Here is a 23,553-nt window from a genome sequence, read left to right as displayed (position 1 = left end):
ATGGCTCTTGAGTTCTTCACAAGGGATCTTTAAGTTTCCGTTTTACACCTGGAAGCTTGCTGGAAACTTCACCTGTATTCAGCCCCTTTGTAGAGTATTTTTAGATATTAACTGTAGGATTTGCAGCAGGTACCCACTTCCATTTGGGTGAATTAAGAGTCTCATTGGCAAGGTCTTGGAGTGGCTTTTTCTAAGGTCTTTAAAGTTCCCTAAAGTCCCCAGGTCATACCTGGTCTTGGCCTAGAAATAACCTTTTTGGGCCTTGATATGTCAAATGTTTGTGTGTGTAGACCGTGTAACCAGTTTAGCGTTGGTGGAGTTTCACTTGTTGTAACTCCAAGGTAATGACTCATGGGATTAAAATCACAAACAGTCCCACAGGAGTCAGGATAGTCAAAACAACAACCCTTAGGAGCTGTCACAGTGCTGCAGTGGTGCAGGTTTCTTGTTCCTTACTTCTAGTTTGTACATGCCAAGTCTATCCTTCTCACCATGGCAGAATGTATGCATAATGATGTAATCTTGTAATGTAGGCCGCATTTCTATAAGAGTTGAGTTCCTTTATGCAGTCTTGGTACAAGTGAAGGCCAATTTGAAGTTTACATGTACAGGAGCTACAAGTCGTGTAGCCAAATTCTTCTAAGTTGTTTACAAGAAGGAAGCTGGCTTATTAGAAGTCATTTATTTCTTTTTGTATTATTAGAATAAGAATCATTTATAGTTTATAAGTCCTTTAGGTCATTACGGGTTCATGTGTTGGATTAGAGTTTATTACTTGAGTTTTCCTAAGAATAGTTTTTTGAGTTTTATTTTTAGTGTTTGAGTTAGTTAAGAGCCTTTTGGTGAAGCAGATTTGTGTTTTGTCTATTCCGCTGCATTCGTAACGTCAAATCTGTTCTATAGGAGCTGCATTCGGAAGGTAATTCTCATATAAGATTTAATGGCATTGAGGTGCTGCATTCGGAAGGTTATGTTCTTTTGGACAGATCTGAAATTAAGGAACATATTGTAGAGTTTTTTGATAAACTTCTTTCGAAGCAATACTCTTGGAGACCAAAGGTTGATGGTTGGCTTTCGACTTGATTGATCAATTGAGTGTTGATTGGTTGGAGAGGACGTTTGGGGAGGATGAGGTGCTTAATGTGTTAAGAGGGATGGATAGAGATAAAGCGCTAAGACTTGATGGATTTTCGATGGCTCTTTTTAAGTTTTGTTGGGATATTGTTAGGGAGGATGTTATAAAGGTTTTTGTTGAATTTCACTTATTTATGAAATTTGAGAAAAGTCTTAATGCAACTTTCATAGCTCTTTTCTGAAGAAGGCCGAGTTAGTGGAGGTGAAAGATTTTTGTCCCATTAGTCTTATGAGTGGAGTGTACAAGATCATTTCCAAGGTTCTTGCCAATTGTACGAGCGTGGTTATGGAGAAGATTATTTCGAATCCACAAAATGCTTTTGTTTAGGGGAGACAAATTCTCTATTCGGTTCTCATTGCAAATGAATATTTGGATAGTAGAATCAAATCCAGTGTTCCTGGTATTCTCTGTAAATTGGATATAGAGAAGGCTTTTGATTATGTAAATTGGGACCTTTTGGTGTATATTCTTGGTAGGTATGGTTTTGGGGAAAGGTGGTGCAACTAGATGAAGCATTGTATCACTATTGCTAGATTTTTGGTGTTGGTTAATGGCACCTCTGTCGATTTCTTTAACAGTTCTCGTGGTTTGAGACAAGAGGATCATTTATCTCCTTTTCTCTTTGTTTTAGTTATGGATTTGCATGTTGGAGGCAGTGGTGGATGGGTGTTTTATGTTTGGTTTTTCTTTTTTTCTTTGATTAGCACTGGGTGTCTGGAAACAAGGTCTCGACTAATATCGGGAGTGCACAGGCCTTTGGCAAGGAGTTTCCCACAAGTGCACATTGGGTAATTCGAGGGAAAAATCCCCGAGTCCGATGACCCATTGAGATTGTTTGCACTCAAGGGGATTTGAACCTTAGACCTGGGGGGAGTATACTGTAACGCATGTCTTTGTGGTGGGACTTAAAGTAGTTTTGGAAAACAAGACAAGAATTACTAATTTTTTTTTTAAAACCTTTCATTTCCTTCTCAGGATATAAAAGATTCTATAGTTAAAATTTGAAACTTTTATTTATAAATCTGAAAGAGTTTTGTAGCGGAACTCGTTTAATTAAAACTACAAAGTTTTTTTACAACAATGATTTCATATACTAAGGCCCCGTTTGGTTGTTAAACTCATCCGAGTTCAATGCAGTTCAGTCTAATTTTAAGCCAAGTCTAATATTCAAACACCCAACTCTCAAATTACTAAACTCATTTCAACTAAAAACCTCTTTACACGTAGGACCCACAACATTTTTCAATTCAACATTTATTTACACGTGGGACCCACAACCTTTTTCAACTTTCCATAAATACATCTAAATTCATCTTAACATCCAAACACATTTAAACTCATTTTAAGTGGACCTCACATAACTCATTCCACCATCTCAACTCACTACTATTCATAAAGAACTCAACTCAGCTTAACATCCAAACGGAGCCTAAATAAAATGCCTAGGCTTTTGTCACATTTTCCTTGGGTCATGTCCGTCCTGATACTTTGTCCTCATTTCGTTCTTGGGTGGGACACACTTAAAAACAAAATGAGTCGAATACTTAGTAAGCATTACTTTATACTGTAAAAATATACTAACATAGTTTTTAGTTCATGCATCTATCATTCATCTACATACTTTACATAAAACATTTATTTTCTTTGAAAATATTACAAGGTGGGTTTTGTTTTTCTTTACAAAGATTTTCATTCCTCAAAACATTTCTCACCTTGTACATTCCTTCATGAGAAAACTAAAACGTTTTATACATCCAATTACTCTTATCACTTTTCCTCTGGCTGGCACACACTGTTACGCTCCGTGTGTTGGGATTAGTGGTCTTTTGGACCCGGATTCCGTTTGTGACCACAGGTTGGGAATCCCATTCATGTCAAAATACTAGGGAAACCAAAAAATACCAAGTGAACTTTTTGGAATCATTGCCTCATTCAACGTAATCCCAAACTATACAAGGAAGTAAATAATCTGCTATACACGTTGTCTAACTACCTCCTCATATTAAGCCTCTATACGTGGTAATATAATCTGTACAACTAATATTAACAGAGTCATAAAGTGTATAAATTCCTATATTGTATAATGTATACGTTAACAATTCAGTTAGAGGGTAGCACTTGGTGCACTACCACTACTACTTACTTGGCATTGCAATTTGCCCATTCTATTGGTACCGTCATTCATTCAGTCATGACCATTACGTAGTTTCATATATTAAAACATTCATTTTCTTTCAATCATTTCCTTTCTTTTCTTTTTCTTTCATTCATTCATTTCAGTCATATCCTTTTCATTCTTTTCATTCATCAGTTCATTTCATTTCATAAAACATCATTTCATAACATAAATCATAAACATCATTATTTCATTTTATGGAACATAAATATAATAAGTACTACATATAACATCCATTCACATGCATACAATTATTCTTGGGGTGCATAAAAAGTGGCTGCCAAAGAAAGCAATTACGTACATATACTTAAAGCATTAATACATTAGCATAGATTCATAAAGCACTTTCATTCTAAGAAAACATCTCATTTTCTTTCATTTCATAAAAAGAACCATTTTCTCATAAAAGTATTTTATTTCCTTTTTTATAAATAAAAACATTCTTTTTCATTTCTTTAGAAAACTCTGGAAGAGTATCACCTAGACTCCATGCTATTTACATTTCATGCAGTTCTTTCATGTGCATGTTAGATGACAACCTACATTCATACATAAGCTTTATGTCATTCCCTTTTTATTTACATAAGCAACTAAATCTAACAACTTGCATAAAACTACCATTCACTTAGGCTGCATTTGGATGTTGAGCTGAGTTCAATTTTTTTTGAATAGTAGTGAGTTGAGTAGTGGAGTGAGTTATGTGGGGTCCATCTAAACTGAGTTTAAAGTGTGTTTGGATGTTAATATCAGTTTAGTACTTTTCATGGGAAGTTGAAAAAGGTTGTGAGTCCCACATATAAAGATGTGTTAAGTTGAAAAAGGTTGTGGGTCCGATGTGTAAAGATGTTTTGAGTTGAGATGAGTTTAGTAATTTGAGAGTTGGGTGTTTGAATGTTAGACTCAGTTTAAAATTAGACTGAGCTCAGCTGAGTCTTGCAACCAAACGCAGCCTTAAGCTTCCTTCACTTAGACATATTCTATTATCCTAGTTCATCCTCCACACTTTCCTTTCATTTCACTTGTATAAGTCACCATTTAATCCTTGAAGCATAACCCTTTTCATAAATCCTAAGCCTAGACTACTTATAAAAAAAAAAAAAAAATCCTAAGCCTAGACTATGAACCTAAAAGCCTAACTTCATTTCTAACTAATAAAGTGAGCTCTTATACTTCACTTTAATCTCCAAAGCATCACTCAACAACCTAAAACTTAATCCCACTTCACCATAAAATCCCAACTACAATATGATACCATTCCTCAAACAATATTCTTCCTCTCCATACATACACAATCCAACATCAACTCAAGTTCTTATTCACTTCCTCACCTACAAACATATTACACAATCCAAAACAAGTGTACATGTACAGCCAACCAAAGCACTCATAGACATGGCTTTCCAAGTTCCATCTATACACGAGACATACAAGGTATACAAAGCTGTCTAATACATCCAATCAATCAAATTATGCATACCCTACCTTTTTTATAACCTAAGATCAACATACAATGCATCCAAAGTACGCATTGGTTTTTTTTTTTTTTTACAAGCTTCACCCACATATAGCATACATAATAAATACAATTCTGTCTAGCCCTCCCTTTAATAAATCAATTTAAGCTCACTTCACAGTCCATTGGCTTCATAAATAGCACGACGATACACCGAGACAACACATAATATAAATCTGTCCAAAAGGATACTGTCCACACCCTTGCAATCCAAACCAACATATCCAATACATGAAATCTGCCCATATAATTTATAAACCTACACCGCACATTCACAAAGCTTTACAAGCTTCATACACATACCACACATTCAATACAAGCTTCTTTAGTCAACCCGATACATCACTCTTTATAATTTATCATAGTCAACACATTAAATATACAAAATTTGTTCAATTAAAAACCAACATCATTATCATGCTTTTCAACTCCACTACAATATAGTTATGTCAATTAAATCCGTTATCCATTTAAACCCAATAAACAACAAACAACCCAATCACATGGCTCCACCATATCCCAACCTTCACAAATACTATTCTCAATCAATAAGCCTATTAACAATGAATACAACACACATATTAATCCATCATCCATTTAAACTCAATATACACAACCAACACAAAATACACATACTAAATCCATAGTCCATTTAAACTCCACATAAAACAAACAAACACAACCCCATACTTCACTTACAACTCCATTATAATCCCAACCAAACCTCATTTCACACGGCACATCAAAGTACTTAGTTCATCCCGATCCTACACATGGCATCCGGCCACTTCACCACTACATAATCACCCCCTTACTTCACACGACACAACCCAATCAAAAACTTCACATTCAATAGATACATAAATTCTGCACCAAAACAGATTGAATCGGGTGGTTGAGCATGGAGGCCCATGGTGGCCTGAGGTGCTGTTGTTGTGACTTGAGGTGTTACTGAGGTGGTGCTTCATGGTTGCTGTCGTCATGCTTTTGGGGCTTGCACAACTGGACGTGGTGTGGTGGCCTCCCTTGGCCATGGTGGTGGTACAATGACAGAGGAGTTCGACAATGACCTAGTGGCACATGGCGGCGTGGGGCTAGAGACGAGGGCAGAGTAGAGGCCGAGAAAACGGTGTGGGGCTTGTTTTTCTGGACGGCGAGGGGTGGTGCTCAACACAAAGGGGCTTGGTTGCGGTGTCGTGTGGTTGCGATGGTGGTTGTGGTGGTCTAGGTGTGCGGGAGGTGCTGCCAGAGGTGGAGCCTCTTTTCTTCCCCCCCCTACATCGTGCCGCCTCCATCTCCCTCTACCGATTCCCACTCCCCTCATGGCCACCCACCAGCCGCGCCACCCTTGCCGGTAAGCTTGTCTCCCTTCAATGACCTCCCTCCAACGACCTCCCTCTCTTCCCCTTCGTATCTCGCTCCCTCTACTTGGGAAATGGTTGTGGTGGTATCATTAGGACATCGATGCTTTATGGAGGATTGTCAATGATGCCAAATTTGGAAACATTTGGGGAGGTTGGAGCTCAAATGAAGTGAGAGGAGTGTACGGTGTGGGTGTATGGAAATTTATTCGGAATGGATGGGAGGAATTCATTAGCAATTTCAGATTTGTGGTGGGTAGAGGATCTAGGGTCAGATTTTGGCATAATGTTTGGTGTGGAGATATTAAGATTAGATAAAGTACTCTTAATTAAAGTGATTCTTCCCCCTTTAGATAAATACATTATTTTCCAACCAGCCAATCTATTATTTATCTTTTCAATAAAACCATCCCATATTGTCTTGGATTTATGAGGGGGGCCCAATGGAAGACCAAGATACTTCACTGGCAAAAGACGACACCTTACAACCCAAGATTTCAATCAAATCCCCAATATTATGTACCAAACCAACAGTTACCATTTCAGACTTAGACAAATTCACCAAGGCCTGAAACAACTTCAAAGCAAAGTAAGAGAGCTCTCAATGAACGAATATAATTAGGATCTGGCTCACAAAGAATTAAAGTATCACCAGCAAAGAGAAGATGTGATATATTTACGCTCCCAAGCGAAGAACCACCCACTAAAAAACCATACATAAACCCCTAGGGGTTGGCTTAAGTGGTATAACCCTTGGGCTAGGGGGTATGTGTGACCAACCGCTCCTTTTTCCTCTCGGGTTGGTCATGAGCCTCACCTAAAAGTCTTTCATCTTGAATTCTCATTTTTAAATCTAGCGGGTGATTTTTAAATTGAGCCAAGTATTTTAAAATCCTCCAAATATTTTAAAAGTCCAAAATTATTTAAATGGGGTATTTTTAGTGTTGTTAGACCAAGCCTAAAATTTTAAGTCAGCCTCTTTAATTGTGGAGCCCCGAAAATAATATCGTTTTAGAAAATCATTTTATTTCTTTAAGAATATTATTTAATATTCATTATTTTATTTTATGTTAAAAAACTTTACTTATTTAGATGATTTTATTTCTCCTAAGAAATATTTATTACAACTCATCATTTTATTTGATGATGAAAAAATTATTTATTTGAATCAAGAATAAAGAGTTTGGTTTTAAAACTTAGTGTATTTCCCCTTGCAATTATTTTTACTCTTTATTTTCTATTAGGTTTAGTGGAATGTGAGGTTATGTAACGCCCAATGTAAGGCTCAAATCACATGGCCTATACTCCAAAAGGACTACTCAATGATACAATTGGAGCCCTATTGTAACATTATAAAGAGCAAGAACTTCTCTTTCCCAAACAATGTGAAATCCCATACACCACCTACCTTATTCTCTTATCATATGGGGTATCACAATCTCCCCTCTTAAATTTTCGACTTTATTGTTTGGTCCATCCATCATAGGTGGCACGGTTCAAGTCCCACATTTCTGGTTGGGATAGACTCTAATACTATTTGCAACGTCCCAATGGAAGGCTCAAATCACATGACCTGTACTCATATAAGACTAGTCAATGATATAATTGGAGTCCTATTGGAACATTATAAAGAGCAATAACTTCTCATTCCCAAGCAATGTGAGATTCCATACACCACCTACCCTTACACATCATATGGGGTATCACAGGTTCATTAGAGCTATTCAGGATTGGGAGGTGGGGGACATATCTGATTTTTACAGCATCTTGTATGCATTGAACTTGGAGTGTGGCGGGGGGAGTGTGGCGGGGAGGATAAATTGCTGTGGATTCATCTCGGGAATAAGAAATTCTCAGTTAGATCCTTGTACAAAATTATGTCGAACCATTCATCTATTGTTTTTCCTTGGAAGTGCATTTGGAAAAGTAAAGTGCCTCTCAAGGTTGCTTTTTTCAGTTGGTTGGCTTTTGATAGGAAATTTGACTATTGATAAGTTGAGGAAGCATGGTATTTTTATTATGTATTGGTGCTTTATGTGTAAAAGGAATGGTGAATCAGTGGATCATCTTCTTCTCCATTGTGATGTGGTGAAGGGTTTATGAGATGGGATCTTTGTTAGGCTGGATATTGCATGGCTGATGCCTAGGAGGGTGGTGGATCTTTTGGCTTGTTGGAGTGGAATTCAGGGAATTGTCAAATAGTGGTTGCTTGGAAGACGGTGCCATTATGTCTTATGTGGTGCATATGGAATGAGAGGAATGGATGTTGCTTTGAAAATAGAGAACGTTTGTTGGGGGGAATTGGAGATTTATTTTTTCATACATTGTTACTTTGGGCAACGGCTATTGTATTGGAGGGGGTTAGCTTTTATAATTTTTATGCTACTTTTTTTAGCTCTAGATTGTAATTAGGTGTTTCTCTCTTGTATACCACCTATGTGCTTGGGCTATGCCTAATTATGTGGATCAATAATTTTTCTTGTATAAAAAAAAATCTGTTCTATAAGCTTCATCATCTTGTCATAAACATATTTTTAGAAATGGAGTTGCAAGGAAATCAGATCTTTTTCACTTGGAAGCAGCATGTGTATAAGTCAAATACTAAAAATAATCTTACTTCCATAACCAGTGTATATCTATAATAGACTAAAATTCATAGATTAAGTATGAAGAAACGCTTACCTAGCCTTACCAGCCATGAACTATGAAGAAAGTCAAGTGTCAAAATCTATCCACTTGAGTTTCTAGAAAGTGTTTTGGTTGAGGTTTTGATTTCTGTTCCAATAACCATTTCAGTTTAGATACTAGAATGGAATATTTTGTTCTATATGTATATACACATATGCATATGTAAGAATTTTTTTGATGACAAGGAGCCTCGGAGACTGCACATATGCAACATGTCTTTTACTTCTTTTCAGTTTAGATGCTAGAGTGGAATATTTCGTTACCTACATATATACATATGTATATATAAGAGTTTTTCTTTTTTGATAACAAGGAACCCCGGATATCATGCGCAACATGTCTTTTAGCCGGTAAAACTCCAGACCTTTGTAATGCACATGTGTGTGTGTGTGTGTATACTAGCGGTGGTAAACGTGCAAAGCACGTTTGCCACATTTGCCAAATTGAAGAAAAAAATAAAATGTAACTTCGAATATTAAAATAATCTAATGTATAAGAATAAAATTATTATTTATTTATGTTCATCATTTATTAAGAAATTTAAATTCAAATTAATTAAAAATTCAAATTAATTATATAGTTTTTTTTTCTTAAAAATGTACAGTAAAATTTCATTATTTATTTAATGAAGAAAAATTAGTATTTTATAAATTAAAGTTGATTTTTAGTATATGATATAATATTATTCTCTTAAAAATGTTTAGTAAAACTTTATCTTTTATTTAATGATGAAAAATTAGTATTTTATAAATTGAAGTTAATTTTTAGTGTATGATAGAATATTTATATTTTAATTATCTATTTTATGTTAGTTTAAATCAATATTTAAACTTCTATCGTTACATTAAATCTGAAGATTAAAAATGAAGAGTTGTAATTTAAAACCTATAAAACAATATTTTTCCTCACTTTTCCTTTCTCCCTCTCTCTCATTCCCCATGCACGATTGTGGTATTATGTCGCATATTGACATTCACACAGACGAACTCAAAAAGAAACAGAAAAACCAAACAAACATGAAAAAAAAAACCTCTTTACTGTTCATTACTGTTGATGAACAATCATAAACAATATAGGGATATGCGAAAAAAAAAACCACACAGCCTCTTTACTGTTCATTACTGTTGATGAACAGTAATAGGATAGCCTCTTTTAAGATATAGGCAAATATATATATATAAATTGAAATTAATTTTAAGTGTATGATAGAATATTTATATTTTAATTATCTATTTTATGTTAGTTTAAATCTGAAGATTAAAGATGACGGGTTGAAATTTAAAATCTAAAAATTAATATTTTTCTTCACTTTTCCTTTCTTCCTCTCCCTCATTCCCCACGCACTATTGTGGTATTACGTTGCATATTGGCATTCATACGGACAAAAAAAAAAAAAAAATAAAAACCTTTTTACTGTTCATTACTGTTGATGAACAGTAATAGGATATACGAAAAAAAACATGCGAAAAAAATCTCTTTACTGTTCATTACTGTTCATAGTAATGAACAGTACACATATAGACGCTTTTAAGTAGTAGGCAGATATAAGAATTGACACGTTATAAATGAACATTTGTGTGTGTGTGTATCTATAAGAATTGACAATCTATAAAATGAAAATATGATGAAACCTATAAAAAGTAAAGGTAGAGACATTGGTGTCAGTAGACGAGATTAGAAAAATACTGACACGAGTAGAGATACACAAAAAAAAAAAAACTAAAGAGCTAAGAAAGTAAACTAAAAAAGAGAGAATAAGACCTAAAAAAAAGAACAAAAGGAAAAGAGAATTGAGGGAAAAAAATCATGAATTTGAGATAATCATAAAATGAGAGATACCATTTGGATTCAAAATTATAGTAATACCGTTTCTATTCAATAATTACAAAAATTTTATCACATTCAAAAATTATGAAAATGGTATCATATTGTAAAGTTAAATTGATACATTCCAGACTGAATGGCCAGAAAAGATCAAAAGTTTCCAGAATTTAGAGCGTACATGTTACTGGCCATTATGGCCAGAGTCGATCAAAATTTAAAACCAGAATTTTGGATTGGGAAATTGGTGCATTCTCTAACTTTTTAAATCTATTCTGTACTATGGAGTTAAGGGATGGAGTAATTGATAAGATGTTTTGGATCCCTTCTAGAAAAGGGAAATTCTTGGTCCGCTTGTTCTACGAGGCCATAACTAGTTAGCACCACAATCCTTTTCCTTAGAGCAGTATTTGGAGGAGTAAAACGCCTCTTAAAGCTGCTTTTTTCTTCGTTTGAGTAGCTTCACTAGGAAAGATTCTGAGCATGGAACATAAGAAAATGACGTATCATGGTAATTTGTCGGTGTTAGACGTGTAGGAGAAGTGGAGAGACAATATACCATTTGCTTCTTCATAGCGGGGTGGCTTGGGCCCTATGAGGTGATATATTCGGTAGTGGGGCTAGTATGCATTATGCTTGGGAGGGTGGTCAATCTTCTTGCTAGCTGGAGAGGTCTATGTGGCATTCCACAAAGCGTAGCAGTATGGAAGATGGTCTCCATACGTCTACTGTCGTCTATTTGGAGGGGAAGGAACGATAGGAACTTTGAAGATAAGGAACGCTCACCAGATAAACTTAGATGCTTCTTTGATACCTTAATTTCACGGTCAATTGCTATAGACTTCGACGGACTTAGCTTTCATGATTTTCTTGAATCTATTCCTAGTTCTTGACTAGGTGTTTTCTCTTGTATACATCCTATGCACTTAGACTACGTCTATTCTCAACCTTACTAATAAAATTTCTTTTACCTTTCGAAAAATAAAAAGGTTCCTTGCTTTCCCTAGCCTTAAAAACTCTTCATTTTATCATTGGAAACAATAGGAAATAATTTAGACATCATGGTAGATAGGAAGTTTCTAATTTCCTAACACTCACTTTGAGTTCTACTTAGAGGTTGGACCAAGGTCCAACCTCTAAGGAGTCCTTAAAAGCATGAAAGAAGGTGCTGCTAAGTTGCTAAAGTAGGGGAGAACATGCTAGTGCAATGATTTTTACTGCAGTGAAGGACTCGGAGATTTTTCTCATTCAACCTCTAGGAGTCCTTGCTTTCACTGATTTTTACTGCCGCCAGCTAGAAGTGGCGCAGAAATACTTGCAGACTTGTATTTCTTGATCAGAAGTCCCTAACCTGGATTTATGCATCGTAGGCAATCTTAGTGGCTTTTCTTTTGAATTTTTCCATGAAGGGAAGTGTTAAACTATAAGATTCTTGTTTACATATGGCTTTGCAGACTCTGGGAAGAATTTCCAGTACTGCTGCCATGGTTTGTTGATGGAAAGTAGAAGGAGAATGGCTGTGAAGAGGAGCGCAGACCTGAGAATGGCTTCCTATATTTTTCATTCAATTTATTGATGAAAGTTTTAGAGTTAAAAGGCCTGAGAGGGGTGGCACACTTGGAAGGGTTTAGAGTTTAAAAGTTCTGGAAGCTTTACCCTTGATTTAAATAGATTTAACCTAACCCTAATGTCTCTTAGGGAGGGTGGCAGGGTAAGGTTTTTCTTGAAGTTTCCAAGGCAGTTTTTATAATACAAAATTCTGATTGATCCCAATAGGGAAGATTTCTTCTACTTTCTCAATACAGAACAAATCTATAATTTGAAATAAAATCAATAAATACCAAAAATCTGGCAGCAACCGCAAATTAGCAATCGAATAAATTATAAATCTTGGTTATGCTAATTTAGGACTTAAATATTCTTGGGTTTGACAGGTAGTCAATATGCTGAACGTTGATGTGCACTTACTATTTAAACTAATAAAAGCTTACTTGGATTATAGCCCTTTGATCTAGAGCTCCTTACCTTTTGTCTTAGGTAGGTTTTCCCTGCTATTGGTTAGATGTATGAAATAGTGATCTGTGCTACTCAGTTTTTTAATTTTTTTGCAGGATGTGACGCTATGAACTTCAATGCTTGTGGAAGTGTCTGGGGTGAACTTGGAAACCCGAGTTGAACATGATTAGATGCTTCTAGTTCAACAATGAAGCGTTACGTCTACATCAATGATGATGAATCATCACATGATCTTTACTGTGACAATCGCATATCAAACAGAAAATATACTTTATTGAACTTCCTCCCAAAAAACTTATGGGAACAGTTCAGGTGATTCTTCAACTGACCTGTTGATTTTCTGTTGGTTCTCATCACGACTTATCTAGTTGTTTGCTTGAGTGATATTGTGAACATTCTCTAGCGGTTATGAACTGAGTGCCAATCATCACTTGTGGCTGACTATGACTTATTCTTCAAACAATTTCCTTGGAGCATGAGCTGATCACATCATAAATAGATGCATTATGGCCCCTTACTTATTTCATGTTTTTTTCATCTTATTTTGCAATCACTTGTGAAGGAGCCCTTGGATTTTTTTGGCTGATTTTATGCTATGTTGCTTAGCACCTCTTTTTGAAGTTTTGTGATTTGTATAGAACATTTTATTTTATTTCGTAGTTAGGTATGTTTTGGACGAGAACAAGTGTTTGTTACCTTTATGTTCGAAAAATTACTAACCTAGTCTAATTTTCTGGAGTTAATTTTTCCTCTTTTGCTTGCCTCCCTTCTCTAATCAATTTGATTTCTTCTGTTTTCAGCCGGTTAATGAACCAATACTTTTTGTTGATTGCTTGCCTTCAGCTATGGCCACTTATTACTCCAGTGAATCCTGCCAGCACATGGGGCCCCCTTATCTTTATTTTTTTTGTCTCTGCGACAAAAGAGGCATGGGATGATTACAATAGATATATATCAGACAAGAAGGCAAATGAGAAGGAAGTCTGGGTTGTTAGGCAGGGCATAAGAAAACTTGTACGCAAAAGTTTTCCTATATCCTCTTTCTATTTTTGTTGTTTGACTTTGTTTTATTTTATTTTATTTTTATGTTTCAAATTAAAGTAAAAGAGCAAAATTAATTTTTAATTCGTTTAAAATTGATCAAATGGTTTGGCTTGCCCAGCACCTACTGCGATACTATATACTTACTTTAAGATGCCCAGCTGGCAGTTAGCCAGTTAGTTGCCATTAGTAGTTGGCTCAATTATAAGATATATATTTTATCATTGTAGCTTTGATATCCACTTGTGTTGTGCTTCTGTGGCTATCTTCTGTTCCAACAAATGCTTAAGAGCTTGCTGGTCAGTTTTAATCTTAAATGGCTGACCAAGCAAGTAAGGCCTCCATTTGCCAACTGCACTCACAAGTGCTAAAAGTTCTTTTTCATAAGTTGACAATAGTAGAGCTTTACTCTTGAGAGCTTTACTAAAATAGGCTATAGGCTGGCTGTTTGTTTGCATCAACACAGCTCCCAAACCTACTCCAGAAGCATCACACTCGATGGAAAATTCTTGAGAAAAATCTGGCAGCTTCAAAACTGGAGAATGAGCTACAACATGCTTGAGTTGCAAAATGGCCTTCTCAGCTTCTTCAGTCCATACAAAGGAATTCTTTTTCAATAATATGGTCAATGGGGCAGCTATTGAACCATAATCTTTGATAAACTTCCTATAATATCCAGTTAAGCCTAAAAACCCTCTTAAGGCCTTAACTGCTTTAGGAAAAGGACACTCCATCATGGCTGAGATTTTGGTAGGGTCTGCTTTTACACCTTCCCCAGAAATAATATGGCCTAAGTAGTCAACTTCCATAACACCAAATCTGCACTTAAGATTTTTAAGCAAACAAAGTATGTTGCTGTAAAACAGATAACGCTGTTTTTAAATGTTCCAAATGTTGAGGTAGATCTTGGCTGTAAACCAAGATATCATAAAAGACTAAGACAAATTTTTGAAGTAAAGGTTTAAAGACATGATTCATTAAACCTTGAAAAGTGGCTGGTGCATTAGTAATCCCAAAGGGCATTACTAAGAACTCATAATGGCCTTCATGAGTTCTAAATGCTGTCTTAGGAATGTCTGCTTCCCTCACTCTTATTTGATGAGAACCTGATCTTAAATCAAGTTTAGAAAAATACCTTGCTCCATATAATTCATCCAAGAGCTCATCTATCACAGGGATTGGAAACTTATCCTTAATAGTTTCTTGATAGAGAGCTCTATAGTCCATGCACATTCTCCATGTGCCATCAGCTTTCTTCACCAAGAGAACAGGTGAAGAAAATGGACTTTGGCTTGGTCTAATCACCCCATTCAGCAATAAGTCTTAAACAATTTTTCCTATTTCTGTTTTTGGTAGTGGGGGTACCTATAAGGCCTCACAGAAACTGGAGCAGTCCCCTCTTTCAAGATAATTTGATGATCAAAGTCTCGAGGAGGGGGCAACCCCACTGGATGCTCAAATACAGATTGGAATTGGTGCAGTACCTCTTCAACTTCTGGTAAAGGCTGTTTTGTCTCAACATCATTTTGAACTGCTACAAGTTGCAAAAGCCAACCCTGCTTTCCAATGAAGGATGACTTCATCATGTTAACTCCAGCTTCAACATGAACTTTTTCAGACAACAACCCTTGCAAAAACAGTTTCTTACCAGCAACCTCAAACTGCATAGACGTATTTGTAAAACCCCACTGAATAGGACCCAATGTTTTAAGCCATTGAACCCCTAAGACAATGTCACACCCTCCAAGAGTCAGAACATGGAAAGGAACTTAGTTCCTTGCACCTTAATCATTTCCTCACATCTGCCTTGGTTGACTGACTATGTTAGTATCATCTGCTACTTTCACCTGAAGACCTCCATCTTCAACCACTTTCAACTTTGTTGCTTGTACTACCAAAGGATCCAGGAAGTTGTGAGTACTTCCTGAGTCCACAAGGATTTCAACAAAAAATGAGCCTATTTTACCCAAGAGTTTCATGGCATTACTGTTAATGCAACCAGAAATGGCATGGATAGAAACTTCAAGTTCCTCAACTCCCTTCTTAACCAATTCCTTAGATTCCTGCAGAGACTGAACCTCAACTTCATCCCCACTGTCAAGTACCTCTTGCATGTCAGTAGTCTCTCCATGTAAGAAATAAACCCTCGGATTTTTGCATACATGATTGAGATTCCACTTTTCCTCACAGTGGAAACATAGACATTTTTTTATTTTTTCATCCATGTGAGATGAATTCACCTTTTTCAGAGGAAATACATTCATTTGACCATTATTAGCTAGATCAGCCAGCCCCACGCTATTAAGTGGCCATTTCTCAGCAAAATGGCCATTTTGTCTCCAAGATTTTCTTGAGGACAACCCATGTTCCTCTTGCAGCTTTGCCAAGCTAAAGGCAGCCCCAAGGTTCAGTGGATTAAACATTTTCACAGGTATTCGAATGTCATCTTTAAGTCCACTAATAAAGCAACTCATCTTATGCTTATCAAACAAACGTTTCAGCCTATTAGACAAGGCCTCGAATTGTGATGTATACAAACTAATAGAAGTAATTTGTCTTAATTTGGTTAGAGCCTCCATTGGATCATCAAATGCTTAAGGTCAAACCTTCCTTGCATTGCTACAACTAAGGTCTCCCATGAGTTAAATTGTCCAGAGTCAAAGGCACTTTGGTACCGCACTAATGCCTCACCTTCCATATGGTGCGAAGCCACCGTTAGTTTTTGATGGAAAGGTACTTGAAAACAATCAAAGTACTGTTTGGCCTTAAAGATTCAACTAGCAGGATCACTGCCACTAAAATGTGGAAAGTCCAACCTCAAATTTCTCTGAAAACCCCCCCTCTTCATGATTCCTAGTGTCATTAGATACTTCTCTATCTCTACGAGACATAATATTGACAGAATCAACTATAGATCTCAACATATCTGAAACTTGTTCTAACCTTTCAGTTATTCCAGAAATTGCTTGTTGATGCTGTTCCAGCTGCTTTTGCATCATTTCCTGCTGCCTTTGAGATCCTTCAATTTGACCTTTCAATGCTGCACGCGTGCCATCTGCCATTAGAATCGCCGTTGCAAGGATTGACTACTACTGATACCACTTGTAATGTGCTTGCTAACAAGAACACTACAGAACCCTTAACAATTGAATGCACAGAATTCACTCAAGAGTAATTCACACCAGAAGATAGAATGATTCTCAAACGCAAGATTCCATTCATGAATCTTGACAGGGAATTTTCGAGGAATTCCCAACCTCCAAATTGTATTAAACTCCAATGATCAATCAATGACTTTTACACACAAGCTGCATTGCTTTTATACCCGCAGAGCATGAAGATGACCCTAAAACGACCATGACTGAAACGTAAAACGCACATTACATCTCTTAAAGCACAACTCACTGTTTCACTTAAGGCCCCAAAACACAACTCTACAAACAAAACGACACTATACCTATTATTACAATGCGCACCGTATCACTTAAACACCAAACTTCCCTTTTTATTCTAAAAGTAGTTACAACCGTTACTTATTCAACCCCTTCAGTTAAAACCGTTACTTCCTTTCCCTCCTGCTTCCATTCAACATCTCTCAACCAGCATAGCCTTCACCCTTCTCTCGCATTACAACCTTCCCTCCTCTTCAAGGACCAGCCCCCCAAGCACCCGTTACATGATTGGAGGCAAGTAATTTGCATGGCGGGATAGATCTCGAAATGTAATGACTCTGTTAAATATGGTTGTGTAATGACTGTAGTAAATGCAAGATAGTATGGATTTGGAATAGCGGAATGAATGTAGATGATCTGTTTGTGGAAATGCTTGAGATGATGGAATAAGAAAAGAATGATATAGGGTTCTTCGAGGGCCCCTTAACCTCCAAAAGTTTCTATTCAGATTTGTTGATAATTGTTCAGATGCCTTTTCTTGTGAATTCCCTGATTCTAATACCCACGCAGGAGTAACTACTCAAAGCAATAACATATGGACACCTCTCCTGACTCTAACAGAAATAAAGCTAGAAAATTCCCTACAAGGTTCTAGATCATGTAAAGAAAATAACAAACAAAACAGTGCACTTTAACAATGGATAAAACGGTGCACTTTGGAATATTGAAATGTGCTGATGTCTTCATGAAATGGTGTGTTGCTCCTTACTGCTGCTGTGCATTTTGATGCTTCAACCCAGGTGGAACGCTGCGTTTTGGAATGGCTTCTCAACTCAACTATCTTCCCAACACTTAACTCTCGAAGTCCTCAGTTGTGTCTTTGTGTCTTCCATCGTCGTTACTCCTCTGTGAACCCTAGACCCCTCCGTGCTCCTTCTCTCTTCTCCATGGGGCCATAACAATGGTATACATAATGAGAGCGTTTGGTCTATTTAATTCCAAGAAGGATTATTTTGTGTTTCTTTTATAGACTATGGGAAGCCAACCAAATGAGAAAAGGATGATATGAGAATTTGTATCGTCGTTTACAGTGGTGATATATTTTATTAAATAGAGATGGTGATTGGTTCAAGGAGTGACCAACAGATAATCACCAATGGCAGAATACCATGCTGAGAAAGCAGTCTGTGAACAAATCCCTCAGTGAGTCAGTTGTCATAACTGATATTATCTTCCCCTGTAACATCATTGCCAACTTCATTGGAAAATTTTAAAAGACTGATTACCTCTCTTCTCTACTTAAAAAATGATATATTTAATGATAAAAGTCTAGGAATAACTTCCTTGGTGGTTAAGAGAAGCCAACTCACGCATCTTGTCCCTGGCAATGGCATCAAGGATAGGAAACCTGTTCTTTTTAGCTCTACCCATGTCCTTGTATTCTCACAATTCCCAATCTGGAATTTTCTAGTCTCTGCAATTGTACATGTCTTGTTGTACATGGAATGTGGATTTTAATGTTTTTAATGAAATGATCATTACTTGTATGAAAAAAATCTTGTCTTAAAGCCATTATGATGTCATTAGTATGCCAACAATGAGAAGATCACAAGTAGAAATATGACTTTCATGCCATAAGCAATTATAATTAATTTTGATAAGTATGCCATAAGCAATTATGGCTGGAGCAAGATTTCTAATATTGTTTTCTTGATAAAGCTTTATTAATAAGAATTAGCTGTGACATTTTTTAATAAGTGGAGTTAGCTGTTACCGATAAAAAAAGTGTGGAGTAAGCTGTCAAAATTAGGGCTGCCTACTTCATTTTGGAGCAAAACAAATAGCGATCAACGAATGGTATAGATATTTGTTGATGTGCTCCCAACCTCAAACTCAAGGAAAATTAACAGGGGAAAAAAGAGACTAGATACTAGTTGAGACCACCACAAAGCACAACATCGGTTTTCTTGTTGCTCATGTGTTTACTACAATACACGAGTAGGGAATATGAATAGAGAATATCTTGCCTCAACCCCTCTAGAGCTACTATGGTCCCACTGTGTTATCAATACACAATATGGAGCAATTGAAAAATAGGTGATTTAGTTTATGTCATGCGTAGCATCTTCACTTTGGTAATGCCCAGAAAAAAAAACATGGACCTTTTTGTGCTTGGAGAGGGTTAAAGTGGCAGCCCACAAATGGCAAAAGTTTGAAGTTCATTTGCCTCATTTGGTGTTTTTGGAGGGAAATGAACAAAAACCATTTTGAGGATTGAGAACGAATGTTGGAGGAGCTGAAAACTTTCTTTTCACTATCTTCATTTGGACATCTGCCATAGACTTTAATCAGCTTTACTTTCATGATTTTCTTGTATGTTTTTCTATTTTTAACTCTATGTTTTTCTGGTAAACATCCTAGGTACCCAAATTGCCACTTTTGCTCTTTTAAATGAAATTTATTACCGATCAAACATTATTATTGTGTCTTAAGTTTGGAGCTTAATAATCTAAAGATGTTTGTTTAGGTTTTTGCCATTATGCTAAATGTTTTTCTGGTAAACATCCTAGGTACCCAAATTGCCTCTTTTGCTCTTTTAAATGAAATTTATTACCGATCAAACATTATTATTGTGTCTTAAGTTTGGAGCTTAATAATCTAAAGATGTTTGTCTAGGTTTTTGCCATTATGCTAAATGTATTAGTGGAGTGTTTTTATTTTCTTGGGGAAAATAGCTGGTACTAATATTTGTAGATCATCATTGGTTCCTTGGTAAAAGAGTTAAATAGACTTTTTGAATAGAAGCTACTCTATTTGTTGTTAAGGTGAGAAAGTACAATGATTGTCTGATTTGATTCTCTCATGGACTATAGATATGCTGTTGTCTTTTTCTCAAGATTTTATATTCTAACCGTATGTTGTTCATCTCTCATTTTTACATTGACTTGTAGGTCAGAGCACAGAATATTCAAGTAGGTAATATTCTATGGATCCAGGAGAATGATGAATTACCCTGTGATCTTGTTTTGCTTGGTACTTCAGATCCACAGGGTGTTTGCTATATAGAGGTAAATCCACTGCTCCATATATCATTCTAGGGGAGAGCTTGCTTAGGTCAAAGTCATAAGTGCATGATCTTTTCAATTTTTGATTTTGTTAACAACAACAGTAAAAATGTCCTATGAAAAGTGTTCCTTGACTATAGAAAGTACAGCAGGAAATGAAGATAGAATATCACCACATCTTCAAGCAAGCTTGATAGTGAGTTATGTTTGTAGAATTCCGTTCAACCTTTGATTTGGCCTGTTTTAGAGTAATGAACTAGGTTTGAATTTAAAGATATAACGACCCAAGGAAGACCCAAGTCACATCGAGGCCTATGCAACAAAAGGACTACTCAATGTTACAATCGGGGACCCTTGGAATCATTATAAAGGGCAAGAGCTTCTCCTTCCGAAGTAATCCACCATCCTATACACAATCCTGGATATTAGAATCTTCTTTAATCCCAACATCATCTTTTTCAAGACTATTTCTTTGGACAATAGCTATAGATTTCACTGGCCTTAATGTTCATATAACACCCCTTTGCGTAGGTCAACAATGTTATATGCATTTGTAACCTTACAGCCATTTAAGAGATTCAACATCATAATAGTACCACTTTATTGAATCACAAAACTAGCTTGGCATAGTAAGATTTCATAAAATCAAGACAAGAACATGGTAATGTAAGACAAGAACATAAAACTAGCTTGGAAACGAAAAAATTTCCAGACCCTCCATTCTGGAAATTTTTTGTGTTCTCCTTGCTTCAATGGTTTTCTGCTATTGTACTTAATGGAGGGTTTGCTCATGCGTTTTTGTTTTTGTTTTATGCTATTAGAATGTAATTAGGTGTTTATTTTGTATTCTTCCTGTGTACATGGACTTCGCCTATTTCATTTGATGAATGAAAGTGTCTTTCTTACTTATAAAAAAAAACATAGTAATGTAAGCATAAACTGGTCCTATGTGACAATAAAAGGTCTAAGACTCCGAAAAATAAATCTACTCCTAGTCCTCTTGCTCGGTGTCTGCGCCATAATCATCTGGGACATTAAAACATAAAAAAAAATGAGTCGAAGACTCAGTAAATAGCACATCATATTGTAAACGTAATTTAACTTAACTTTAGGCTTGGCTTTGAAAACTATCATGGCACGCACACATACACACATATATATGTAGCATATGGATCATTCAATAGTAACTTAGGTAGAATTTAAGAAGTAATCATGGCAATTCCTGTAACATGGATGAGTGAATGATTTGACTTTATGCATCTAATACATTTCATGCATGAGTTGTAATCTTGTCTTTCATTTGCATAACGGCCATCATAACATTTTTTTTTATTGGCACTGTGTGTCTGGAACGGTGTCCTGACTAATCTTGGGGGTGCATAGACCCTCTTTTAGGAGTTTCCTGCAAGTGTTTTTTTGATTCGCACTGGGTGTCTGGGAACAGTGTTCCGACTAATCTAGGGGGTGTACAGGCCCTCAGCAAGGAGTTTCCTGCAAGTGCACCTCGCCACCTTGGGTAATTCTAGTGGAAAATCCCCCAGTCCAATGACCCCTAGAGATTGTTTGCACCCAAGGGGATTTGAACCTTAGACCTGAGGGGAGCATACCCCCAATCCTAAGGCCTTTACCACTTGAGCCATCATAACATATGTGCATTGGTCAATTGTTTTTGATTGCATAAATCATAGCATAAAATATGGTGGACTACATTTAGGTCTGTGGCTTGCACATCCGCCCATAACATAAGGCCAATCATTAAAGCTTACTTATTGTTCGCATGACTTCTTTCTTATCTTATCATGATGCAGGTGAACATTTTGACTTCAGGGTTTTCATGGCGTGCCATACTCATATGCATGGCATAGCACTAAACATGGCATATTAACATAAGCATGTTCATTGTGACATGGCATCCACTTATGGCAATCAATAAGCATAACATAACATAAGAGTGATTTTCATAACATCATTCATTCTAAACAAACAACCAAATCAGCATATCATTCATAATTGCATCCACAAGCACATTGTCATAATTCATCGAGCGTTCATAAAAAAGGACTAACATTGAATATGGCTGTACATAACATAGGTAAAAAACACTTCTTCACACAAACAGAATAGTTACAGGACACCTGAATGTTACGATCATGCCACTTACCTTATCTCCTTAGCTTTGAGAATCAACTAAACACATAAATCACGCACCTATTAAGTTACATACATATCCCATATTAATTTCAACTCAAACTCTTAATATTGACTAAGATATGAACCTATGCCCTATAGCGTTGCTTGCTGTCTACCTAGTGACAGTGAGCAAAACTGGCCTTGGGTCATGCATTCTACTCTTGAGTTTAATTACATGCTTTGAATGTATGTGTGGACATGCCCTTATGATTTTTGGTAAGTTAGAATGCATGTAAATCTCAAAACAGTGGCCGTTTTTCCACTTGGGGTTGCTGACAGAAACATGTTTTTGATGTATTATAAGGGATTCATGGGCATTTTGGTTAAAACAGATGCTAACGTGCTAACATGTCTTGGGTATGCACATGTTTAAAACATTTTTCTTCCTAGTCACTAGCTGCTGTGTGTGTATCATACAGCAGTGAACTAATCAAACATGATATGCCAATATGCAAGAAATCATGGCTTAATGAATGATTGATCATGTTTATGCTCTATATGGCTGAAATTTCTACCTTCAATAAAAATCTGGTTTTACGCAACTATGTAACATTTTACATGCAGTAATTAGGTGTCATGCATGTGCTTTAAATGTGTTCCTTACCTCTAAACATGTCAAGCATGAAAATCCATGACTTTACTAGATGTGTGATATTGCTGTGCTGCTGTCAGGCTCCTGACATCATGTATTTTGTGTGTGCCATGCCTATGATGTCAAAGTAGTATGTATAGGAATCTCTCATGCATGTTTCTAAGCCTCTATACATGTAGTAGTACTAGGTAGGGGTGGGGTTCTAAGGTCTGTCTGGGTTGCTGGCAGCAACCTAGATTCTTATTGCTTCTAAAAGTTGGGTATTTCTCACCCTTTCCAACCCAAGGTGGAGTTGGAGGAAGTCCTTGGCTGCCTCAACAACAGCTGTGTCCCTGCAATGCCACTAAGGTGCGAGTTCTAAGTCCAAACTTCCATAATATAACAGAGGGATTTTTCTAATGCTTAAGACATGGAAGTTTTGATGTATGGAAGAGAAGTCCTTACCTAACTTGCAGCAGAGTTTAGGAGGTTCCCTCTAAGTGTTTTGGTGGAGAGAACTTGAGAAAGAGGGCTGTGGAAAGGCAATATAATATGAGAGACATCATAGAATTCGAATTACCTAG

General features: G+C 36.4%; 1 protein-coding gene across 4 annotated transcripts in view; it reads left to right on the top strand.

The window, feature by feature from the left end:
* Positions 1 to 23,553, top strand: part of LOC108986636 (phospholipid-transporting ATPase 2-like) — a 60,996-nt gene that overhangs the window by 1,233 nt on the left and 36,210 nt on the right. For 2 of the 4 annotated variants that reach the window (XM_018959317.2, XM_035687475.1), the window contains exons 2-4: positions 12,806 to 13,022; positions 13,511 to 13,724; positions 20,095 to 20,211. In XM_018959317.2, coding sequence (XP_018814862.1) covers positions 12,898 to 13,022; positions 13,511 to 13,724; positions 20,095 to 20,211 — 456 coding nt within the window. In that variant the 5' untranslated portion in view covers positions 12,806 to 12,897. Of the gene's footprint in view, positions 1 to 12,805; positions 13,023 to 13,510; positions 13,725 to 20,094; positions 20,212 to 23,553 lie in introns of those variants that run through there. The other 2 variants (XM_018959319.2, XM_018959320.2) reach the window with 2 other exon arrangements.

The sequence above is a fragment of the Juglans regia genome, chromosome 1 (assembly GCF_001411555.2).
Source record: "Juglans regia cultivar Chandler chromosome 1, Walnut 2.0, whole genome shotgun sequence".
Classification (NCBI taxonomy): domain Eukaryota; kingdom Viridiplantae; phylum Streptophyta; class Magnoliopsida; order Fagales; family Juglandaceae; genus Juglans; species Juglans regia.
The sequence above is the reverse complement of the archived record's forward strand: the minus strand, read 5'-3'. Positions and strand labels throughout refer to the sequence as shown.